This window comes from Microtus pennsylvanicus, chromosome 5 (assembly GCF_037038515.1).
Source record: "Microtus pennsylvanicus isolate mMicPen1 chromosome 5, mMicPen1.hap1, whole genome shotgun sequence".
Lineage (NCBI taxonomy): Eukaryota > Metazoa > Chordata > Mammalia > Rodentia > Cricetidae > Microtus > Microtus pennsylvanicus.
In genome coordinates, this window is record NC_134583.1 from 9836588 (window position 1) to 9853732 (window position 17145).

Consider the following 17145-nt stretch of genomic DNA (forward strand, 5'->3'; position numbering starts at 1 on the left):
TGCCTGTAAGTAGTTGCCCAGAATATTTTGACTTCTTATTTATTTGCTTTTTTTTTTCATCTCCTGCCAAGTCTCACTAATGCAACTTGGAAAATTGCAACACGGCTTCTAATGAGGATTCTGAGCTAAGAGCCATCTCACCAGCAAAGACTGTTCTCTCCTTTTATGGGAATAATAACACCTACTGTTTCTACAGCGCCAGCCTTCCAAGAAGTTGAGCATATCACGTTTCATTAATCTGAATGGCAACCCGCCTGTCAAGCTGGGAGCCAGCATTGCTACTCTCTGCATACGCATATTGAAATGGAGGTCATTAAATGAAATTATTTTCTCAGGACTATAAACCCTGAGATGGTTGAGGACTCACGCTCTGCCTGCATCTCGCATACTCTGCCTCTGTTCTGGGTTGTCGTGCAGGCATCCCCTGTCCTCTGCGCTCTTTTGCTACTGTCTCGTGGGAACATGTGAGACATCACCTTAGAATTAAGGGTGCTGACGGAAAGGAGCCGCAGACCTGCACAGGAGTCCTTTCTGGAGTCTTATGGTTCTTTCCCTTCCTGAACAGCTTGTTTCCCATATCCAAGGTCTTTTTCTGCTTCCCAATCCAAGCACTCCCTCAATTCCTGGCCAGCAACACTACTTCTCTCTCCCTCCAACCTAGAACATTTCAGGGATCAGAGACCTGTAAGATAGGGTTTACACCTCAGGGATCACCTAGGTCCACCCCGCCACTCTGAGAAGGATATAGTTTTGCAAAGTTGAGTCAGTTCCTTGGTCAGTAGACCCTGACTTCTCCTGTGCACTCATGGGCATTTTTCCTGTTTCCTAGAGAATCAATCCAGTTTTCTTTTCCTTCTGGAAATTTTCTATTAGCTTAAGTAATGGAATCGGTTAGCTCTACTGTTCTTTCTTCCTTTCTTTCTACCTATCTCTCTCTCTCTCTCTCCTTCCCTCCCTCCCTCCCTCCTTCCTTCCCTTCTTCCCTCTCTCTTCTGAGATGGGAGGTCTCACAATTGCCAAGGCTGGGCTCAAATAATCCTACTGTTTCAGTTTTACAAGTGGCTATAAGTCTGCTTTACAATGCCTAACTAGATTTGGGGTGGGAATCCTTTTTTATTTTATTTTATTTTTTAAGACAGGGTTTCTCTGTGTAGCACTGGCTGGCTGCCCTGGAACTCACTCTGTAGACCAGGCTGGCCTTGAGATCCGACTGCTGGGATTAAAGTTGTGTTCCACCACCACCTGGCTTCAAACACTAGGTTTTAATGGCTTCACACGTAAGTCTGTTTCTTACTCATGCACTCATGGTACGATGTGATCTGGCGAAACAGGGAGGCTTCCTTTTGCAGAGGGCAACTGTTAACGCAGTACTCACGTCTAGTCCAAGTGCTCCGGATAAGGGACAAAAGAATGCTTAGCTTTAAATGGGACACCAGACCAACCCCTGAAGGCTCAAGGGACACAAGAGGGAGCAGAGAGGACGTAAGTGCCAGAGGATGAGGACACCCCAGGGAGTGTTGCCATCTCGATACGCTATGACAACAAGATTGGGCCTCCAACATTTCATCAAGACTAGAGGAGGTTTTATGGGACCCCACTCCATCCTGAGGAGATAATGACTGCTCACGGTTATTGCTGGCGGAGAGTGGAGAGTATCAGCTTCTCACAGGCTACCCACTGGGGAACTTGTCATGTTCAGAGGGGAAGAAAGACCGATGGCAGGGGGTAATGAGGGATGAATGTAGTCAGAACATATTGCATATACATAAGAAACAGTAAAAACCAGAGGAATGTGAGCCAGATAGCTGTCCTTCAACATTGACTCGGGGATTTGAGTCTCAGCTTCACTAAGTTCTTGGACACCAGCTAAATTGAAGAGAAAAGTCAAGAAGGACTCAGACCTACTTTTAACAGTCTCAGGCCAGAAGCGACAAGATAGCCCATCTTCACGCCATTGGCTACACTGAGTGGCGTGACCTAGTTGATTACCAGGGCAACCTTTCTTTGTGTGTCCAGGAAGGGAAGGAAAAGTGTGTGTGGTAGACACTAGTACTGTGTGTGCGGTGTGCAAGCATGCTGCAGTCTTTTCCGACTTAACAGCTATTTCCCTTCAGCCACCGGCCCGGCTCTCTGCTTGAGCAGCCTCACAGTCCGCCCAAATGAGTCCTTTCTGCGGAACACAGGTGGGTTGGTTTTCTGCTTCTGCATCTGCCTGCCAACTGCTCAACAAAATCACAAGCAGCACTCCCCACTGCTGAGTGGCCTTTAATACTCGGATATTCAAATTCCTAACTCCAGGCTAGACTTGGCCTATGAAAAAACATATAAATATATAAAGTATGTATATGCATATATAAAACTGGGCATTAAACACTTCTACCTGGATGTTGACAAGCATCGCAGACTTCACCCCTACGCACGGACTCCCAGTCCTGCTTGGCCCTCTGCACCCACAACTTTCCAGTCTAGACTGGCTCAGCTGACGGTAACATGATGCTTCCATCATCTTTGGAGTTAACTGCTCCTCCTTTTCCTTCTCTCTGCTCTTATACCCAGCTTGTAAGGAGATCCCCTGAGCTCTGTCTTCAGAACAGCCCCAGAATCTGGCACGAGCATCCCTCCCTGCCATTACTGGGGTCCTCACACTATGTCTTAGCTACGCCAGTGTCTACTGCTCTGCTTCTCCCCTTGGCCTCTTTCGATCTATGTCCGTGTACACAGTCATCAAAACAATCGCTTGTGAAACCCTTCAGTGGCCTTTCTGTTTATTCTATGAAAAGGTCAAGTGTCTAGCGGGGTCAGCATCTGGCCTCATCTCCTCTCTGACACAGAATGTGGCACCCTTCCTCATTCTGATACTGTGTCGGGCATCTGGGACGGCTTCAGTCGCTAGGCCTTTCCTTGTTACTCTTCTGCCTCACTAACTCACCTGCTCACTCTCCAGCTGTCAACATGGCCGACCCTTCATCTCCCACCTCTCTGTCCTCAAAAGCTACCCTTGCAAACAAGCCTTCCTTGACTTTCCTGTCTAAGACCTCAATACCTGTGACGTGACATTCCATAGCCCCCTCTTCTGTTTTGTTTTCCCCAAAGGCATCTAACGAAGTACATTTGATATCTACCAATTTCCTTCCTTTTAGAATCTAAGTGAGGTTCACCCAGCACCCGGAACAGTCCTTCTGTGTGCACAGTAGGACTTGGACAGCTGTTTGTTTAATGAATGGATAAACCCACGAGGAAATGGTCCAAGGACGCTGATTGCTTGAGCCTTCACACAAGAGGGCACAGAGGTTCAAACGATACTTCAGCCAATGGCTCCTCTGCCTGGAAAATTTGCCTTGATGGTTTTCCAGGCTGGAGCTGGTGACTTGGGGAGGGGGAGGGGTTGGCTCTGTGCTCAGGATAGGTGTTCAATTTAGAGCCTGTCCTGAAGGGCTTTTAATCACAGGCAATCGTGAGTCAGGGCGATGTAGGGCTGGACGGCAGCTGAAGAGAAGAGCTGAGCTGGGCCTCAACTAGAGAGGACGGGAGGGACAGGGTTGCAGTTTGCTTTGGGAACTTTCCTAGTTCAAAGAGGTGTGGCAAGTGTGAGCAAGAGTGAGGACACGCTAGAAATTCAAATTTAATGATGGGATTATATGAAGTTAAAGATTTCTAGGGAGCGAATCTAAAGCTTTTTCTTAGAAGACTCGAATACAGTTAATTCCTAGTGGTTACTCTTTAGTGTGGTGCTCACTTATTTGCCATTTCATTCGGATTCTGCGATGTCATCCACTGAGCTAAGTGTGAGCCTACAAGGAGTCTTCAGTGTGCACACAGCAAGCAGCAAGAAGCTGCAGTCTAGTGCATGGGGCCACGGACACATGTTCTGAATAGAGAGGAAAGGCTCTCCAAGGCAGCCTTTGGGACACTTGTGGATCTGCAAAGGAAAATGCCACTGGGGCTCGCTTATAGGTCCCACTATGTGGTAGTCTGAATGAGAAGGGTCTCCATAGGCTCATGTATATGAATGCTTAGTCACCAGGGAGAGGCATGATTTAAAAAGATTAGAAGGATTAGGGGGTGTGGCCTTGTTAGAAGTGTGTCACTGGGGTGGGCTTTGAGGTTTCAGAAACTCATGCCAGGCCCAGAGTCTCTCTCTCTGCCATTGATCATGATACAGCTCTCGGCTACTGCTCCAGTGTTTGCCTGCATGCATGCCAGCATGCTCCCTGCCAACATGGTAGTGGACTAAACTTCTGAAACTTGAAGCAAGCCCCCATATAAATGGTTTCTTTCATTAAGAGCTGCCTTGGTCATGGTGCCTCTTCACAGCAATAGCACAATGATTAAGACACACTAGAGAGATGCTGAAGAGCTGTGTTACTATTAATATAAACTCATGTTAAGCAAGGGAAAATGGTTGTATCTACTTATAACTGAAGATTCCAGGAACACAAACAAGGAGAAGGTTTTAGTAGTTTAAGTCTGAGATGTCGCCCAAGGCACAACTGAAGTTGTGGTTTCCAATGCAGCAATGTTTGGAGGTAACTGGATCATGGAGGGATCTAAGCTCACCGCTGAATGAATCCACGATGAATGGATACTCATCTGAAGGACCACTGTGAGAGGTGGGAACTACAGAAGGCAGGACTGAGTGGGAGGAAGGATGTATACTACTTGGCTCTTTATCTACTCTCTCTGCTTCATAGCCATTATCAGGTGACCAACTCTGCTCTTCGGTACCCTTCTGCCATGGTGCTCTGTGTCACCCCAGGCCTAGAAACTACAGAAATAGGTGATTATGGGCTGATACAGTGAACCAAAAGAATTTTTCTGCCTTTAAACTGCTCTTCTCAGGGTTTTTTTTTTTCCAGTGACAGAAAGCTGAGAAACCCATGAATGTAGATGATACAGGGACTAGAGAAACAAAAGTCACTTTATGGGGGCCAGAAGCAACAAGACCAATACACAGCCAAGACACTCTTTACTAACACAATCAAAAAGTCAAGTAGACTTTTATTGGATGTCCATGTGGCGGCAGTCAGCGTCCTCTTACTTTGAACAGATTGAGCAATGCCCTAGAAAGCAGCATTTGTCTCAAGGGTTTGATTGGAGAAGAAACTTCTGGTTTTGGAACATTATTTATAGCTTGATCTTCTTTACATTTTACTGGATATGTATTATAATTTGATAAATAATTTAAGGGCTTCAGAATGTTAGAGATTCTTAAAAGTAAGAACCTGGCTCAGAGAGGTTAAGCAGACCAGGATTTAAGTTATGATTGGAAACAGGTTGGGGCTTAGGGTATTCTAGGAAGCATGAGGCGGGGCTAACCTATCATTGAGAAAAGACTCATGACATAAAGTAAGATTTTCATTTGTGTGTACATTTTAATACCTAATGTTTGGAAATGAGTAATGCACACACAAACTGTCTCTCAAACAGAAAACACTAATAAATACACACCGAGCACCACTTCCTGAGACTACTCTGAATTACTGGAAGTTCTGTCAATAGTTCCAGAGAATTCTAGAGTTGGAGTAAAGAGGGAAGGTGTTCTTACTCCCATATGGGGAAGAAAGAAAGACTTACATCTGACAAATGGCCTACTACAGGATGGGCTGGATCGGAAGCTTTGACATTTATGATCTCGGCTAATCCTAGCAGCAACTCCCTGACTGCTACGCCTCCATTCAGCTCAACAGGGAAATGTCCACCCTGCTCAGGGACACTCCACAGCTGCCATTGCTCTGTCTTCTCTTGCTACCTGCTGCCTAACAGTTTGCTCCCTGACTTGACCCTAGTTACTCCATCTTTGAATGGTTTATTCTTGTGCAAGAAATGAGAATGGAGCAGCCTATGGTGACTATGAAAGGATACCTATGTGAAGATATTTCAAACTTAGGGGGTTCACTGGCTGGCCATTCTGCTCTGTGCAGGCAGTCACAAACACTGTCTAGCAAGGGACTGGACTCTTGGGTCTCTTCCATCCCACACGTTGTTTCTCGTGCTGTGGACTGAACATGCTAGGCAAGTGCTCCAACACTGAGCTGCACCTCTACCCCTTTCTGCCTGTTTCTTCCCTGTTAGATTCCGAGGAGGTGCTCACTCCACCACTCCCTACTGTTTAACATACAACCATCGACCCATTAACATTGTTCTTTGTTTCTGAAGGCATCTAGGCTTGGAAGCCTGGAACTGAGTGGCAGTTCTCATCTTTAACTCCTGATTTAGGTCTTAGATGTCTCGTGAGACTGCTGGGAAGCGGAGGAGGTGACGCTGGACCTCGTTCATGAGGGTGAGGACATGACCTGTGTCTCTGTGGGCCGCGCAGTACCCAGCTTACAAACAGCTGTTCATGACTCTGAGTTGTACATCGTGCTGGTGGTACACAGAGAATACTCCGTCCCACACGCAGAGTTCAAGGGTGCACAGCAGTCTCCCCAGTCTTCCAAAAATATGGGGACTCAGAACGATTGAGGAATCATAAACAATTTGAAGAGTGATCAATTTTACGGTCTACCATTGTGAAGCCCATCTTCTGGGTCCCCTGCCTCTCAACCACTGTCATCTTTACACACAGTAAGCCAGGCTATTCATGTCCCCAAAGTACCAAAATGACTGTCTTTACCAAAGCAGTTAGAAAACCTGAGTAGGGGATATTTTCAATACTGATGAGAAAAACAAATCGACACTTCTTAGAATCTCACTGCATTAGTGGTGAGACATGCGGGTGGCTTTGTTTTTTTAAAATTCCTAAGCAAGGAAGGTCCTGTGAATTCTTTCGCTGTTTTATTCTCAGGGGAAATCTAATGATCCATTTGAAAGACAGAAGACATAGCCGTGATTCAAATCCTACACAGAGGACTGCATCAGACTGAGGCTCCACCGTTCAAACCCCAAAGTTTAAGTGAAGTAGAAACTGTGAGGGTCTGGGCCCCAGGTGAGGCTCTTTTCCCTTAAAGAAGCACGCTCACTTTGCATTCATGCCGCTGAGGCTGCAAGTGCATCAAACAGAAGCTGACTATCCTACAAGCCAACATGGGGGTGACGTGAACACCAATGCAAGCATCGTACGCATGTAACTTCTACCGCCTCCTTTGCCAGTTTTTTTTTTTTAAATAAGTCAACAAACCTCCTGTAACAACCACACAAAACACACCAAGTAATCGTACCTCTTCAGGCAAGCTGACCACGAGGTCATCTTTTGTCTGTCCAACCAGGGCTTGCCAGAAGTATTCGCTACACGCGGCCAGCACGGCCCGGTGGGCTCGGAACTCCTTCCTCTCCACGATCAGAGTCACATCACAGAGGATGTCCTTTTTCCGCTGGTCATTGAGGCCGAGGAGGATGTTGGCACAGTGGACTGTGGACTCATACACATACATGGGGGAGTCAGGCTTCTCATCCACAGACATGCCGTTCAAACCCTGGAAGAGAGAAAGGCTGGGTCAGTGTCCCGTAAGAGACAGAGAAGGTAAGGAGGACCATCATTGCTCCTAGGCCCCCCAGCCTGGCAGAGGGGAGAGGGCTGCTAAGTAGCACAGCCGTTCTGGGTTGGCGTAACAAAGTCAGAAACGTCTGAAGGCTGCAACCTATTGCTTCCCTTCCATTCAACTACATTTCTTTACCCTGCATCTTTTAATGGAACACCGTAACACTGGGTAGTTTCGATTTCATTAGGAGGCTAAAATGGATTTGTGTGTAAAGTCTTACTAACTGAGATTTGTGTTAAAAGGAAACACATCATTTTGAAGTCTTTGAGATGCTGTTTTGGTGAAATACATGCAAGTTCCTAAGTCGAAATTTGGCAAAGATGCTAAGTAGACTACATATTACATCATGAGCTATGATTCAATGGATCAATAACGAGTAGATGTAGGTCTGCTATTTCATCCACCCTTTACCCTTCACACTATGGCGGTCATTCCTGTCTCAGATATGGAACAATGCTTTCATTGTCTCAGAGGGCCCAATGAACATCTTTAAGGAAACAACATTGCAATAGGAACCATGAGAAAAGATACACTCAGAGTAAGATTTACAAAGACTCCTTTGCTTTCAATAGTAGTCTGGGAGTAATTTTAAAATACACTGTCCACAGCTGAATCAAAGGTTGGGTTTTCAGGAAGGCCTACTACCAGCATAAACCCCAGTAGCAAGTCCTTCTTTCCCCTGTCTTTATTTTTGCTTTTGAAAACAGCTTTAGTATATGATGCTTAAATATTTGGAGTATGCAATTGCCATCTGACAGGCGTATGCAACTGGGAAGCCGTCAACACGATCAAGATGAACATACCATCAGCACCCAAAGCCCCCTGCAGCCCTTACACCCATCAGCAGCCCTGTCCCCACTGCTCAGCTTTCTGACATCTGTTGGCCTCTTCTAGAGTTTTATTTAAATGGAATAATGTGCTACCCTGTCTGAATTATCTTACTCAGAACAATTATTTTGTCATCCACTCATGCTGCTGGATAGAGCCAAGGTTTGTTCCTCCTTCCATTCTGTTGCTGAGAACATAAACTAGTGCAGTCGCTATGGAAACCAGCGTGGAGGTGTGTCAGAAGCTGAAAGTAGGCTACTCATACGATACAGACGTGCAATTCTAAGGCATACACCTACGTGAGTTTAAGCTGACCACAGAGATACCTGCACATCTGTATTTCTTGCAGCGCAGTAGAAATAGCCAGGAAATGGAAAGAAACAGCCTAGATGCCAATATTCAGACTAATGAATACAGAAAATGCCGTGCACATACGCAACAGAGTTTTATTCAGTCTTAAAGAAGACCTGAGTCATTATTAGCAGGAAAATGTGTGGAACTGGAACGTGAAATTAGGTAGACTTGGAAAGACAAATGTTGTGCGTTTTTTCTTACGTGCAAAATCTCGATCTAAACATGAAATTAGAAGGAGTCTATATTAAAAGAGAACAAAAGAAAATAACAGTGGAAGATAAAATAACTCATTTCTTTTATATGCAGAATCTAGAATTAAATACACACTCATACGCCAGCAAGTGGTGGTGGAGGACAGAGGAACAGGTGAAGGTAGTGGGATGATAAATTAGCAAAGTATATGATATATGTCTATGAAAATATCATGTTAGTGAGGAGAGAGATGGGAGGGTAGGGCAGAGGAGGCAGGGATAACTAACACTAAAGATTTTAGAAAAGCCATATGGAAATCTGCCATTTTATAGGCTTCCTAAACATATAAACATGTTTAACTGTAGGTATCCCACACAGGAGACTATACTCCTCCCAGAAGCCATAAGATGCCGAATAAAAACCCCATTACCAGGTGTGGGATACCTCCCCTCACGATGCTGACTAGAGGTGCCAGATACTCCTAAAACAATATACGATTTTGCTATTGGTCTTGCCTGTTCACCAGCACTTATTGTTCACCTTGCCTGTTCACCAAAACCTTTGTCACAGGACATGACAAAATCAAGTTAGCACTGACCAGGAAGTTTTCTTCCAGCTGGTTAGCGCTCATAGTCCTAGAGGTGCTATGGAGGCTGCTGGGAGAAAGTGTCATCAACAGTCTGTGAACCTTGTGAATTACAATAATAACTGGCATGGCATGATACTCCAATGGGTGCAATAGTGGCACAATTATTATTATGGGAGTAACCAATCACTTTGTGATGGAATTTAAGGCTTTTCGTTCAGGAGGAAACAAATGCCTGGTACTGTAAATCTGACCAAGAACCATGGTTAGGGAACTCCTAGGCCCCAGAGGTGCATCTGCTACTATCACCCTGCAAAATGGATTGCCTTCTAGATTCTTATCTCTACACATAGATTAGTGCAGCTTCCAGACCTCAGCAGAGAAGTTTCTCTGTGCAGTGAATGGTGGCTAAATGCAGAAACTTACAGCTGGTTAAAGCGCAGAGAATAAAAGTCATGGAATGCTCAGAACAAAGGAGACCACTATGTTAAACCCCTCTGAAAGGTTTAGGGACGATGGTGGAAGAGAGACAGAAAGATTCTAAGAGACAGAAGTTGAGAAGAATCAGAGCAAAACAATGTTGGATGTTTAGTGAGTTGGTTACAAGTTGTTATGGATAATGGTGAGGGAAAAAACTAAACAAAGGAGATTAGATTCAGGGTCTAGTTTTGAAGACTTATCTATTTATTATTTATATAGTATTCTGCCTACACATATCTTATAGGCCAGTAGAGGGCATCAGATCTCATTACAGGTGGTTGTGAGCCACCATGTGATTGCTGGGAATTGAACTCAGGACCTCTGGTAGAGCATTCAGTGCTCTTAACCTCTGAGCCACCTCTCCAGCCGCAGGGTCTAGTTTTGAAAAGAAAAAAAGGGAGAAATGCTATGGGATAATGCTTTTGTATACTGTAAAGATTCGTCATGCAGTTTAATAAAATGTTGATTGGCCAGTAGCCAGGCAGGAAGTATAGGTGGGGCAATCGGACTAGGAGAATTCTAGGAAGAGGAAAGGCAGAGATGCAGTTGTCATCCAGAAGCAGAGGAAGCAAGATGAGAATGCCTTACTGAGAAAGGTACCAAGCCAAGTGGCTAAACATAGATAAGAATTATGGGTTAATTTAAATTGTAATAGGTAGTAATAAGCCTAAACAATAGGCCAAACAGTTTATAATTAATATGAACCTCTGTGTGTTTATTTGGGACTGAATGGCTGTGGGACCAGGTAGGACAGAAACTTCCATCTACAAGTGTTCCAGCAGGGCTTGGCAGGACTGATATACTCATGGACTGTCAGCAGCAGGGGCTGTACAAGATCTGTACAAGATCAAGCGAAGCAACATTCTAGCACAAGATCAAGCCAATCAGCATTCTAGCACAGAAGAAGAAAGGGTTCATGAGCCTCCACCCATAAATGAGTAGCTATGGGCAGTTGATCACTCCTTGGGTAGGGAAAGCCAGTCTTCTTTAAGGGTGTGGTTTCTGGTAAGTCCATGGAAGTTCCAGTAGATGGTCACACAGCACGAGTACATAAATGAATGGGCAGCACAAATTGAACTTGATGGGAGGGAGGGAGGGAAGGAGGGACGGGGGGGAAACATGATTTGGGAGGTAGGGAGGTAGAAATGGATCTGGGAGGAGTTAGGGGAAAGACTAGGAACAAGTATGATAAAAATACACTGTATGAAACGATCAAATAATAAAAATATTCGAAAGTCAATAATGCAGGCAAAATCCATTACTTTGTATGCCAACTAAAACTTAGTAAAATAGGAGAGTTTGTTATGTTATTGCTGAATTGTATTTGCTGCATTTACAAGTCGTAAGCCATCCATAGCTACTGATGGATAACTGGACTGTTTCCAGTTTGAGACCCCTATAACTAAAGCTGCTGGGAACATCAGTGCTTAAGACTTCCTATGGACAGGTACCTGAGTTTCTTCCAGGGCACATACAAGTTTAGGGTTTTAGGAAACTGACATTGTTTTCTCACACAGCTGTATCATCTTACGTCTCCCTAGGAGCATATGAGCACTGGCTCTTGACATCCCTGCCAACACTGGGCATCCTTGCAGCTGTACCTGATACCTTCCTGAAACTCACTCTGTAGACCAGGCTGGCCTCGACCTTAGAGATCTGCCTGCTTCTGCCTCCTGAGGGCTGGGATTAAAGTTGTGCACCACCACGTTAAATTTAATTCTTGAAGCTGGGTCTTGCTTTATAGCCCAGGCTAGTTTTCAACACTAGATCCTTCTACCTCTGCCTTCTGAATATTGGGAATGTATGTGACAGACATGAGACACTTTCCATTTCAAATCAGGTTATCTGTTTCTTGCTGTGGACTCTTGAGAGTTCTGACTGCTCTCAACAATATTTTATGTGACATGTCAATATCTCCCTCCAGTCAGCCATTGCCTGTCTTCTTCTCTTAATATTTATTCTTAAAGTTTTCACTTGATAAAACCCAATTATGTAACTTTTAAGAAATATATAGTACTTCTCTGGTATCAAATCTAAAATAAAGTTTTAGTGCTCTATGAATATTAATATATTTTCAAATTTATACCTAAGCCTCCGAACATTATTTTAAAGTGTCAACTTGATTTTTCATTGTTAATATATAAATAATTTTATATTTGATGATGAAGATCAAACTCAGAGCCTCTTGCTAGAATTCTAGGCAAATATTCCAATACTTAGCTACACTGCACATTATACAAGAAACAATTATGTGTAAAGATTTTGTATCTGAAACCTTGCCTAATATTAGTTCCATGGCCTTTCCTGAAGCTTCTATAGCATTTATGCAGTGAAGATAATGCTGTCTGTAAACAAAACATCAACTCCTTTTTATGGATGCTTTGTGCATTTTAGTGACTGACCGTGCTGCCAGTGGCTCTGCTGTAACACTGAACAGATGAGAAGAAAAACGTTTGCTTGCCGAGGTTGGGGAAAACAGCATTTCACCAGGATGCCCGATGTTAGCAACAGGTGCTTCACAGATGCTCTTGCTGTGGGATGAGGTCTCCACCCATTCCACATCCTTTTACTCACATTGCTTCAACTAAGAACCTGACCTCAGAATCCCAGCCCTGGGGAGGCTGAGGCAACACCACAAATTTGAGGCTAACCTCTGTCACACAGCAAGAACCTTCAGAGAGAAAGGGAGAAAGGGGGGCAGAGAGTGGGAGAAGAGAGGGGAGGGAGAGCAAGGAGGGGAGAGAGGGGAAGAGAAGAGAAGGAGAGAGGGGAGAGAGAAAGGAGGGGAGAGAGGGGAAGAATGGGGAGGGAGAGAAAGGAGGGGAGAGAGGGAGAAGAGAGGGGAGAGAAAGGAGTTGAGAGAGGAGAAGAGTGGAGGGAGAGAAAGAGGGAGAAGAAAGGGGAGGGAGAGAGAGGAAGGGAAAGAAGGAAAGACAGGGGAGGGAAAGAAAGGAGAGGAGAGAGGGGAAGAGAGGGGAGGGAGCAGTCCAGCACTTTAGTTTTGTTTTTTTTCCTCCCCTGTTGAAGATTTTCTCTCTATCACACACTTCCCCATGGAATAATGTGACCATGATTTTCTCTCTATCACACATTCCCCATGCGATAATGTGACTGTGATTTTCTCTCTATCACACATTTCCCCATGGGATAATGTGACCGTGATAAGCTCTGGCTTTTCTCCTTCCAGTCTTCTGGGTCTGTGGCTGTGGAGCATTCATATCTGAAGGTATTTCAGACATCATTCTCTCAAGGGTCTTTGCCAAATATTTTTGCTGTCTCCTTCCCTACACTTCTTACAATGGCTCAAGACTTGCCAATTCGAAACTGCCTGCCAGTTCAGATTGCCCTGCTCATGTAAAAATGTTTTGTTCTAAAGTGGTTGCACAAGTTTGCATTCCCACCAGCAATGGATGAGTATACCTCTTATTCCACAACCTCTCCAGCAAAGGCTATCATTGGTGTTTTTGATTTTAGCCATTCTGACAGGTGTAAGATGGTATCTCAAAGTTGTTTTAATTTGCATTTCCCTGATCGCTAAGGAGGTTGAGCATGACCTTAAGTGTCTTTTGGAAATCAGTGTGGCGATTTCTCAGGAAGTTCGGGATCAACCTACCCCAAGACCCAGTAATACCACTCTTGGGAATATACCCAAGAGATGCCCTATCATATGACAAAAGCATTTGTTCAACTATGTTCATAGCAGCATTATTTGTAATAGCCAGAACCTGGAAACAACCTAGATGCCCTTCAATGGAAGAATTGATGAAGAAAGTGTGGAATATATACATATTAGAATACTACTCAGCAGTAAAAAACAATGACATCTTGAATTTTGCATGCAAATGGATGGAAATAGAAAACACTATCCTGAGTGAGATAACCCAGACCCAAAAAGATGAACATGGGATGTACTCACTCATAATTGTTTTCTAGCCATAAATAAAGGACATTGAGCCTATAATTTGTGATCCTAGAGAAACTAAATAAGAAGGTGAAACCAAAGAAAAACATATAGCTATCCTCCTGGTTATGGGAAGTAGTCAAGATTGCGGGGCAAAAACTAGGAACTTGGGGGTGGGGTGGGATGGGAGTAAGGGGAAATGGGGTGAGAAAGTGAGAAGGGGAGGATGGGGGGAGTTTGGGGGAATGTGATGGTTGGGAAAAAGAAAGGGTGGATATGGGAGCAGGGAAGTATATATCCTAATTAAGGGAGCCATCTTAGGGTTGGCAAGAGACTTGACTCTAGAGGGGCTTCGCAGGTGTCTAGGGAGATGTCCCCAGCTAGTACCTTGGGCAACTGAGGAAAGGGAACCTGAAATGACCCTATCCTATAGCCATACTGATGAATATCTTGCATATCACCATAAAACCTTCATCTGGCAATGGATGGAGATAGAGACAGAGACCCACATTGGAGTACCGGACTGAGCTCCCAAGGTCCAAATGAGGAGCAGAAGGAGGGAGAATATGAGCAAGGAAGTCAGGACCATGGGGGGTGCACCCACCCACTGTGACAGTGGGGCTGATCTATTGGGAGCTCACCAAAGCCAGCTGGACTGGGACTAAATAAGCATGGGATAAAACCAGACTCTCTGAACATGGCCGACAATGAGGGCTGATGAGAAGCCAAGGGCAATGGCAATGGGTTTCAATCCTACTGCATGAACTGGCTTTGTGGGAGCCTAGCCTGTTTGGATGCTCACCTTCCTGGATGGAGGGGGGAGGACCTTGGACTTCTCACAGGGCAGGGAATCCGGACTGCTCTTCAGACTCAAGAGGGAGGGAGAATGGAGTGGGAGGAGGGGGAGAGGAGTGGGGAGAGGAGGAGAGGAGTGGGGGGAGGGGGAGAGAAGTGGGAAGAGGGAGAGGGAAATGGGAGGTGGGGAGAAGGCGGAAAGTTTTCAATAAAAAAAATGTTTTGTTCTTTTTCTTATAGTCCAGCCTGGGTGATCTCCACTTCAGCAGTCTTCTGCAATTTTTTATCTCATTACTGTAACCTTATATATTGATTTTAAAAAAGGCCTAATATGGGTCTTTTAAAACACCTTCCACATGTTTGCTTAAGATTTTTCATCTTTCTTTTGACTTAACATGAACAAAACCATAATCACTATTGCGTGGTGTTTGGCATCTGTATGGGTTCTGGCCCAGATCCTTCCACACAGTCCCTGTTTCTTTGAGTTACTGAACACACTTAACTGCATGTCAGACATTGTCAGTTAAACTTTGGACTCAATTTTGTTGACAATAGATATTTTGTGTTATAATATTTAATTCTGAGCTTTGCTGCAAGACGCAGAAAAGGTTCCTGGGAGCAGTTTGAACCTTTCAGGTTTTGCATTGGACAGCATTTGGTCTGGGGCTCCTCACTCCCTACTGTGTATTCGTGACACTCGTGAGCACTGTACTTCATGTCTGCTTACAAGAGGGTCTTACATCTATCTGGCTATGAAGAAAGGCATTGATCCTAAGCTATCTGAACTCTAAGCTCCTTCTGGTTGTCCTGAGCAAGACTTTCCCCCATGTTGAGAGGTCTCTGCATTCTCAGCACGGAGATTACAAGCACCTGCCACCTTGTGGTGTGCGATCCTAGTCTGATTAAAACAAAACTCGGAGTCCGGTGTTAGGGTGAAAGCTGAAAGATCGGAGGAGCAGAGCAACAGCCACAAAAACTTCTTACCTCTACTAAATCTCTGACCAAATGGGGGCTCCTATCTCTAGGAACCCTCAGATGGAATGGGGGGGATCCTGTCTGGTCCCACCTTATATTCCTGTCTCCACCTCCCTAGTGCTGGGACCAAGCCAGGCTTGGCTTCTTTCTCTTTCTTTCTTTCTTTCTTTCTTTCTTTCTTTCTTTCTTTCTTTCTTTCTTTCTTTCTTTCTTTCTTTCTTTCCCTTCCTTCCTTCCTTCCTTCCTTCCTTCCTTCCTTCCTTCCTTCCTTCCTTCTCTCTCGCTCTCTTTTTCCCCTCCCTCCCTCCCTCCCTCCCTCCCTCCCTCCCTCCCTCCCTCCCTCCCTCCCTCCCTCCCTCCTTTCTTTCTTTCTTTCTTTCTTTCTTTCTTTCTTTCTTTCTTTCTTTCTTTCTTGTTAAGTCTCTAATATTCTAGGCTTTTGTTCCATCTGCTTGGACCTGCCAAGAGCTTGGATTACAGGGATGCAACACCATGCCTCATTTTACATAGTGCTAGGAACCAAACAATGTTTTGTGCACACTAGACAAGCACTTTACCAACTGAACCACATCTCTAGCCCATCAGAGCTGTGTAATACAGGTTCAGCAGATCAACCTGGACCCTATGGCTTGCTTGACAAACACTTCGCCAACTGAGCTGTTTGCCCAGGCTGCTAGTACTGAAAAGCATTATTTCACGTATTTTATTTTTAAGAGTTCAGGTTTTTGCTCAATATTGGCTCGAAAAAAATCCTGGATTTTTAAAAATTGTTCTACACACGTGTTTATGGTGTGTGTGCATGTATGTGTGCATGTGCCACAGCTCACATGTGGGGACCAGAGGACAACTTACAGGTGTCAGTCCCCCCACCATGTGGGCTCGGGGACTGAACCTGGTGCTTAACCTTACTACACTCGCCCCTCCAGTCATCTCAGTGGCACTCTGGATCTATCAGTTATAATTTTTTGCAGAACTTTACAAGTAATAACTTATCACATTGCTAACAGTACAGGGTAAATTACATTCTGCTACAAGAGGTCCTTTTACAAAAAGTCCTTGTGAGGAAAATAGATGAGTTCTTCGGCATTCAAATAAACAAATGAAGTATTTGTAAAGTTGATTATTCACAATCAATTACAAAATTAAATCAGAAGAATAACATTATAACGGACACAATCCAATTAAAACAATCCTAGTCATGGAATAAAAATCAAGGTCTCTGGTGTCTGATTAACACTAGAAAATTTCTGGTAAACTCTTTACTCTCTAGTAAAGAACACAAGTGTTTTCTACTGCTTTCCTTTTAAAAACATTTATTTTATTTTTAATTGTGCGTATGTCTGTATGTGGTATCCTGGCAAGCTAGAGCCATCTGAAAGGAGGGAACCTCAATTGAGAAAATGCCTCCATAAGATCCAGCTGTAGGGCATTTTCTTAATAGTAATCAATGGGGCAATGGGGGAGTGCCCAGACCATTGTGGGTGTGGCCATTCCTGGGCAGGTCTCTCCTACCTGAGGAAGCCAGTAAGCAACACCCCTCCATGGCCTCTGCATCA

At 44.5% G+C, this 17145-nt stretch overlaps 1 protein-coding gene across 4 annotated transcripts in view; it reads right to left on the minus strand.

The window, feature by feature from the left end:
* The window catches only part of Bach2 (BACH transcriptional regulator 2), a 336475-nt gene that overhangs the window by 70081 nt on the left and 249249 nt on the right, over positions 1–17145 (minus strand). For all 4 annotated transcript variants that reach the window (XM_075971275.1, XM_075971277.1, XM_075971276.1 and 1 more), the window contains one exon: positions 7158–7412. In XM_075971275.1, the coding sequence (XP_075827390.1) occupies positions 7158–7412 (255 nt within the window). The remainder of the gene's footprint in view (positions 1–7157; positions 7413–17145) is intronic.